The sequence below is a fragment of the Periplaneta americana genome, chromosome 6, assembly GCF_040183065.1.
Source record: "Periplaneta americana isolate PAMFEO1 chromosome 6, P.americana_PAMFEO1_priV1, whole genome shotgun sequence".
Classification (NCBI taxonomy): Eukaryota; Metazoa; Arthropoda; class Insecta; order Blattodea; family Blattidae; genus Periplaneta; species Periplaneta americana.
Genome location: NC_091122.1, coordinates 180,943,169 through 180,952,038, shown reverse-complemented (window position 1 = coordinate 180,952,038; position 8,870 = coordinate 180,943,169). Strand labels below are relative to the sequence as shown.

Below are 8,870 nucleotides of genomic sequence, written 5' to 3'. Positions count from 1 at the left end.
CAACCATTTTAAAATCTTCATTGAACATCATAAATCACCATCTCTATTCATCTTTATAATATTCAATGTATATTATTTATTTTCAATAAATTTTTATTGTTTTGATAGCTACCACATCTTGTCGCAGAATATTCTTTTTTTTTTTTTTTAATTTCATTATGTATTTTTTTTAACATTAATTTACATTTTCTTTTTTGTTCATTTGAATTGATTAGGATGCCGATATTTTAAATCCAAGATTTGGACGGCTATCATTTCGATTGTCTCTCTCAAAACATTCATAATTATTTTAATGCAAGACACAAATCAGATCTCCAACTATCCTCTGTTAGTTTCAGTTATAAAAAAAAAGTTCAGAAGAGAATTAACCAAATTTCTACATATCCATACCTCCTCAACTGATAAACTGCTTATGTCTGTAAATTTAATTAATCTGTTATTAACTTTTAACTTGTTCCACATCTTAAAGCTACAATGCTAATATATATATTTTTTTATTTTTTTTTTTATCCAATGCCATCAGGTTGTCTTTTCGACATTCTGGTCTTCTCTCCTGGCCGTGGCTTAGTTGTAACCCACTTCTGAGGTTGGGGCGCCTGGAAGGCAGAGTTACATTACCCCGATGATGTGATAGGATGATTATGATAATGTGGTGCCAGGAGAGGTCTTAAATCTAAACTTAACCTAAATTCCAGACCATGGACGAACACAGGAATAATCCCTTTTAAGGAAAAATTCCGGTGCTCTAACCGGAAATCGAACCTGGGGCCTCATGAACTATAGCCAGAAGCTCTGACCACTAGACCATGAGGCTGGTCACAATGCTAATATAAGATCTATGGAATACAACAAATGAAATAAAATTAAATGAAATGTGTTACTTACTGGAGATTATGAAGGGAATAGTTCAATTTTATTATGAAATTGTAGTAAATAAATTTTATTTTTATGTTTACAATAAAGTATCTATAAAAACAAATGCTAAAACAAATCCCACATATTTTAACGCACTTGAACTTCAGTCACAGAAGCAAACTAATTTATTTTTATTGCAATAATACTTATCAAAATTACATCCATAAACACACTCACACTGCTGATCATCTCTTTACATGAATTAAGAACATTCAAACAACTCATAATGTTTTTATTGAAGTGATTATGCACACTACAAATTTCTAAGTCGTGTACTGCATTATTACACATGCAACTTTCATTATAATACGAACTATAGGTTTGGGAGAGCGAGGGAGATAAAAATATGAGGCATTTCCTTTGAGTTGAAATTACACTTCTTTGTGAGAGAGAAAGATTGCTTCCATAAAAGTTTATGAGTAAAGTTTCTCCAGCACGTATCAAATGAAAACTCTACGAGCGTAGACATGTTTTAGCATGCAATTAAAGGGAAATTACTGTACATAATGCTAAGGAGCTACAGTATTCAAGCACTTCGTCCTTTAGTTCGTTATTAACAGTTTTGCGAACTCTTTTTCTTTCCCCACTGCAGTTTTATTTGCACTTTATATGGCATTGTTATCAGAAGAGGAGGTGATACTAAAGGATATGCTACTGGAGCTAAATGTCAGCTGTGAGCAGTATGGGATGAATATAACTGCAAATAAGACGAAGACCATGGTCATAGGAAGAAAAATGAAGAAAGTAAACTTGCCAATTTTGAATGAGGCAGTAGAGCGAGTGGACAGCTTCAAATACTTGAGGTGTACTATAAGCAGTAACAAGATCTGCTGCCAGGAAGTCAAAAGGAGGATAGCAATGGCAAAGGAAGCTTTTAATAGAAAAAGGAGCATCTTATGCAGACCTCTGGAAAAAGCACTAAGGAAGAGACTAGTGAAGTGCTTTGTATTGAGTGTAGCATTGTATGGGGGCAGAAACATGGACATTAAGATGAAGTGAAGAGAAGCGACTAGAAGCATTTGAAATGTGGATATGGAGAAGGATGGAACGTGTGAAGTGGACAGACGGAATAAGGAATGAAACTGTGAAGGAAAGAATAAGTGAAGAAAGAATGATTCTGAAACTGATCAGAAGGAGGAAAAGGAATTGGCTGGGTCACTGGCTGAGAAGAAACTGCCTACTGAAGGATGCACTGGAAGGAATGGTGAACGGGAAAAGATTTCGGGGCAGAAGAAGATATCAGATGATAGACGACATTAAGATATATGGATCATATGAGGATACAAAGAGGAAGGTAAAAAATAAGAAAGCTGGGTTTGCAGTGAAAGACCTGACCTTGGGCAGAACACTGAATGAATGAATTAATGAATTATTATTATTATTACTTACTTACTTACTGGCTTTTAAGGAACCCAGAGGTTCATTGCCGCCCTTACATAAGCCCGCCATTGGTCCCTATCCTGAGCAAGATTAATCCAGTCTCTATCATCATATCCCACCTCCCTCAAATCCATTTTAATATTATCTTCCCATCTACGTCTCGACCTCTCCAAAGGTCTTCTTCCCTCCGGTCTCCCAACTAACACTCTATATGCATTTCTGGATTCGCCCATACGTGCTACATGCCCTGCCCATCTCAAATGTCTGGATTTAATGTTCCTAATTACGTCAGGTGAAGAATACAATGCGTGCAGTTCTGTCTTTCTCCATTATTATTATTATTATTATTATTATTATTATTATTATTATTATTATTATTATTATTATTTAAGAGTGGTGAGTTAGCTCAATTGGTAGAGCAATTGGCTATAAATTGGGTTCGATTCTAGGTGGCAGTAGGTTTTTCGCCATTGCAGAAACTTCCAGAATGGCCCCAGAGTCCACTCAGGCTCCTATCAAATTGAGTACCGAGGTCTTTCCAAGGAGAGAAAGGCTGTTGGACCGTGGTGCCGACCACAACACCTCATCTTAGTGCCGAGGTAATGAAAGTAAAGAGTTCTACCTCCATGTTCCTCATGTGCCTCTATGAAATATATAAAAGGGACAAGTTTTAATGTTTTCATAATACTGAAAGAGAAATATCCAAAGAAATATTATTTATGTGCGTGTAAGTATACGTAGCAGTGCTGTATCGAACAATTCTGGCCCCATCTGCAATAATATTTTTTGGTTCCTTGATTCATATACGAGATGCATTCAGGTCGCCTCTTCTTCGTTCCATGCAAACTAACATCGATTTCAGATTACTGAAGAGTGAGAGAAAAAATAAATTGAATTAAATTAAGGAATGTCAGACATATAGGAGGCTGTGAGAGTTGTTGCGAGTCAGTAATCCCTAGCTATAAATAGAGTATCCATGCAACAAACTTCTGCAGGGCTGTGTAATGCCAATGATTTCTAGATTTAAGGGAAGTATCCATGCCTGCAACTTCAGAGCTGTGTAATGCCAACGATTTCTACATCTAAGGAAGGTATCCATGCCTGGAACTTCTGCAGAGCTTTGTAATGCCAATGATTTCTAGATCTAAGGAAGGTATCCATGCCTGCAACTTCTTCAGAGCTGTGTAATGCCAATGAGTCCTAGATCTAAAGAAGGTATCTATGCTCACAACTTCTGCAGAGCTGTGTAATGCCAATGATTTCTAGATCTAAAGAAGGTATCCATGCTCACAACTTCTGCAGAGCTGTGTAATGCCAATGAGTCCTAGATCTAAAGAAGGTATCCATGCTCACAACTTCTGCAGAGCTGTGTAATGCCAATGAGTTCTAGATTTAAAGAAGGTATCCATGCTCACAACTTCTGCAGAGCTGTGTAATGCCAATGATTTCTAGATCTAAGGAAGGTATCCATGCCTGCAACTTCAGAGCTGTGTAATGCCAATGATTTCTAGATCTAAGGAAGGTATCCATGCCTGCAACTTCTTCAGAGCTGTGTAATGCCAATGAGTCCTAGATCTAAAGAAGGTATCCATGCTCACAACTTCTGCAGAGCTGTGTAATGCCAATGATTTCTAGATCTAAGGAAGGTATCCATGCCTGCAACTTCTTCAGAGCTGTGTAATGCGAATGAGTCCTAGATCTAAAGAAGGTATCCATGCTCACAACTTCTGCAGAGCTGCGTAATGCCAATGATTTCTAGATCTAAAGAAGGTATCCATGCCCACAACTTCTGCAGAGCTGTGTAATGCCAATGATTTCTAGATCTAAAGAAGGTATCCATGCCCACAACTTCTGCAGAGCTGTGTAATGCCAGTGATTCCTAGATCTAAGGAAAGTATCCATTCCCACAACTTCTGCAGAGCTGTGCAATGCCACTGATTCCTGGATCTAAGAAAAGTATCCATGCCCACAACTTCTGCAGAGCTGTGTAATACCAATGATTTCTAGATCTAAGGAAGATATCCATGCCTGCAATTTCTGCAGAGCTGTGTAATGCCAATGATTTCTAGATGTAAGGAAAGTATCCATGCCCACAACTTCTGCAGAGCTGTGTAATACCAATGATTCCTAGATCTAAGGAATGTATCCATGCCCACAATTTTTCAGGGCTGTGCAATTCCAGTGATTCCTAAGTCTAAGGGAAGTATCCATTCCTGCAACTTCCCCAGATACCTGTATACACAATAGATGAAAATCTCCAGGTATCTTTTTGTTGCAACCTTTTCCTTAGTTATATGAATTGCGACTCCCTGCCCTGAGGCTATAGCCCTACTCAAAAGACAGCCGCTCTTGTATCAGATCATGAGATCAAGATGAATTGTTGTCCTCGCTACATGGTGACAGGAGACTGGTAGTTCTTGATTCCCCACCTTCTGCATAGATCAGACTGTTCTGCTGTGGAACACCGTTTCTTTTTACTTCTGATGCATTGAATAACCTAGTTCTTGACTCTCTCCAGTGCTTTGTCCACTTCATCGCAGGCAAGACGATCAAAAGAGCACCACACAGGATGATGAAGAAGCCCGCCAGGTAGAAGGACAGGTCGTAATTGCCTGAGGTGTCGTACAGCCAGCCTGATACACAAACAATTTACAAGATATCACTTACTAATGTTCATATATACTTTATTAATATTAGTTTCTCACACTAGAAACAAAAAGCAGGTACATTTATCCTTTCCCACTTCTAAAGTGGAAAAGCTGCTATGATTACAGTATGTTTTCTTGGTATGCATTCATAATCTACAGCAGAAGATTTAAAAATTACTTAGATATTCAGATGGAGTTCTGTGGATAAAAAATGATCAATTAGTTCGATGTTTTTGTGGTTTTTTTAATCATGCCACTGATGATGATGATGATGATAATAATAATGATAATAATAATAATAATAATAATAATAATAATAATAATAATAATTTATTGCCATTAAGAAGCAATCAACTGTAACAGACAAAGTCATAGAGGAACATCCAACATTTCAAGCTACATGAATTCCATCATCAGGATGATACTGGTACGAATTAACAGATATCAAGTAGGTATTAATATGTTGGGAAGAAGAACTTACCAGTATCAACAGATATGCCATGCAGATGTTAGTGCCATTTGGTATGAAGGGAAGGAATATAAAGGAAGGTCATTTATCCTTTCCCACTTCTTCATTGTAGTGTTGCTGGCTCATGGGTATGTTGAGTAATCTGTGTACCATTGTCCTGATTGCAGCATGTTTGTGTTGTGTGGGGTGAACACAATCAAATACATAGCACAAGAAAATGGTTACAACCCAAACATAATAGACAACATCATAAGGAAGACAAAACAAAAACTCAACAAACACAAAAACACACAAAACACAACACAAACACAAGAATACAAGAAATACATCACACTAACATACGAAAACAAAAACACACACAAGATCGCATCCTCATTCAGAAAACAGAAATACAACATAGCATACAGAACAGAAAACACACTACAAAGACATCTCAACACACAAAAAACACAAACAAATAAATATGACCACACAGGTGTATACAAACTCACATGCAATAGTTGCGACAGTTTCTACATTGGACAGACAGGCAGATCATTCCAAACTCGATACAAAGAACACATTAAAGCAATAACCAGAGGACACAATACATCTACATATGCCGAACACATAACTAATGCTAACCACACATACAATAACATAAATACAGACATGGAAATCCTACACATATAACCCAAAAACCAAAAACTCAACACACTAGAACAATATGAAATATACAGACACACTAAAACACACCCTGATCAAATTCTCAACACACAGATCAATTTCAGAACACACACATTATTTGATACCACTTTTCAACACTTTTCAACAATCGAATGCATCCACACAACAGGCAGCGAAGTTCGAGATGACACCGAGATCTAGTAGGCTCTGAGGATGGTGTGAAGAAACACTGAAACAGCTGTAAGCCGCACATGCTTACACAATTAACACGAGTAAGATCGCCATTTAATGTATTATATGTATTCAAGTGTTAAAAGTAGTGTACGAAAGATTCAACATGGAAATAAGATATATGAATAAAACGAAGAAAAAGATGAAAAATATGAGAAACAATGAAATAAAGATACAGGAGTAAGGAAAATGACAGAGGAAAAATAAAAGAGAAGGCAGAATGGAAGGAAGAGAAAGGCGAGTCAGAAGAAAATACAAGAGGGAGAAAAGGAAGAATATAAACAAGAAATCTGAAGAAGATAGAGGGGGATGAAGAAGGTACACAGGAAGTGGAAAAAGATAAGGAGTAAGAACATGAACAGTCAGAGGAAGATGACAAAGATAAACAGAGTGGAAGAAGAAAACAGAAGACGAAGAGAATGGAGAAAGGAAACCATACATACCTGCCAGTGGGGGCCCCACAAGATTTGCGAGTCCTTGTACAAGAAGCAAGAGCCCGTAGGCATTCGTAAAGCGCTCCAGGGTGATGAGCTCCACCAAGATGATGGACGCCATGGAGTAGTTGGCAGCAATAGACAGGCCGAAGCCCCCCGTCACTATGCAGAGCCCGGTGTAGGACGAGATGAGCGGCACAATGGCCGTCGTCACGCCACACATAGCCATGCACAGTGCATAGATAATGCCTGCGTTCAGCTGTGGTTGGTCTCCAGCCCAGCCCAGTATGATCTGCAATACATCACCACACTTCAGTGAAAACCAGAGTTTGATGGGACTGGATAGAACTTCTCGAGGTTCTCTTATTTCCTGTGGCAGAGAGGTGGTGGTGGAGGTGGTGGTGATGATGGTGGTGATGATGGTAGTGGTGATGGTGGTGGTGATGATGGTGGTGGTGGTGGTGATGGTGGTGATGATGATGGCGGTGGTGATGGTGGAGGTGGTGGTGGTGGTGATGATGGTAGTGGTGGTGGTGGTGATGATGGTAGTGGTGGTGGTGGTGATGGTGGTGGTGGTGATGGTAATCGTGGTGGTGGTGATGATGATGATGATGATGATGGTCATGGTGGTGGTGGTGATGGTGATGGTGGTGGTGATGGTGGTGGTGGTGGTGATGGTGGTGGTGATGGTGGTGGTGGTGACAGGACGGTAGTGTGATGATGGTAATGACGACGAGTGGTGGTGCTGGTAGAGATGATAGGATGGTAGTGTTGTGGTTTTGGTAGTGATATTAAGATGGTAGTATGATGGTGATGGTAGTGATGATAGATTGCTAGTGTGGTGTTGGTAGTAATGACAGGGTGGTAGTGATTACAGAGTGGTGGTGTAATGTTGATAATGACTGGGTGGTTGTGTGATAGTAGTAATGATGATAGGGTGGTGGTGCTGGTAGTGATGATTGAGTGATAATTGGTTGTGGTAGTGATGACAGAGTGGTGGTGTTGTGATGTTGGTATGATATTAAGGTAATAGTATGATGGTGGTGGTAGCGATGATAGAAAGGTAGTGTGGTGGTAGTAGTAATGACAGCGTGGTAGTGTGTGATGTTGGTAATGATGATAGATTGCTAATGTGGTTATAGTAGTGATGATAGGTTGGTAGTGTGGTGGTGATGATGGTGATTATGGTGGTAGTACCTATGGTGGTTGTAGTGATGATCAGGTTGGTGGTTGTAGTGATGATCAGGTTGGTGTTGGTAGTGATAATGATAATTTCGTCACTCTATTTCTGTTTTTCTTAATGGATGTGTTGTAAAGTCACATACGATCTTACTATCAGATGAAGTGATCCTTGATTTCGTATTACCTCACCAACAGTGTTGAAGATGCCCAAGTAGCTGATGATGTTGGATCTCTCGTCCTCAGAGAAGCCCATTTCACCAGCCTTGTCGGCTAGGAACATGTACGGGACGTGGTACCACGAGTACAGGAGGAAGTTGGAGATGGCGAAGAGCACGAAGCGGATGTCGGTGAAGTGTGACACGTCCACCATATCCACCATGAGATCCCATAGGTCATACAAACCAGCGAACCACTGCAACACACGCAATACTTTCTCTGACAAATTTTTTGTGATTTATACATATATATATATATATATGATTATCTTTGAGCCCTCTATCGTTATATTTTAAGCTTGTTTGTTCCAAAACAACGCCAGTCCTTGTCTAAAAGGTTGTGTTATTGTGCATAACACTTGAAAACTCGCTCATTCTGTAGACCTGTGGATACAAAAACTAGTCCAGTCCTTAATAAAAATGGACTTAATGTGTTTTGTGGTCACACTCTTCAATTGTAGACCAAATGGCAAAATAAATCAACATTAGCAAAGAAATAAAAAGTAAAATTTATGTCTACCAAATTTCAGCTAGGGCAGGCAGAAAATGTAAAGAATACAGTAAGCACCAGACAAACAGAAAAAAAGCCACAGTATAAAAATTATAGCCCGAAAAAAAAAAACAATAAAGATTGTTTGGGACTTCAAGGTTGGCACTCTGTCATAGTTTGGGACTTCAAGGTTGGTAACTCTGCAATAGCGGGGCATCTGTAAGTATCATGGAAGTGTAC

The 8,870-nt window shown here is 39.0% G+C and overlaps 1 protein-coding gene across 5 annotated transcripts in view; it reads right to left on the bottom strand.

The window, feature by feature from the left end:
- Positions 1 to 891: 891 nt before the first annotated feature.
- The window catches only part of LOC138702089 (monocarboxylate transporter 9-like), a 97,998-nt gene continuing 90,019 nt past the window's right edge, over positions 892 to 8,870 (bottom strand). For all 5 annotated transcript variants that reach the window (XM_069829645.1, XM_069829641.1, XM_069829643.1 and 2 more), the window contains 3 exons: positions 8,110 to 8,337; positions 6,753 to 7,035; positions 892 to 4,928 (listed from right to left, as the gene is read on the bottom strand). In XM_069829645.1, the coding sequence (XP_069685746.1) occupies positions 4,663 to 4,928; positions 6,753 to 7,035; positions 8,110 to 8,337 (777 nt within the window). In that variant the 3' untranslated portion in view covers positions 892 to 4,662. The remainder of the gene's footprint in view (positions 4,929 to 6,752; positions 7,036 to 8,109; positions 8,338 to 8,870) is intronic.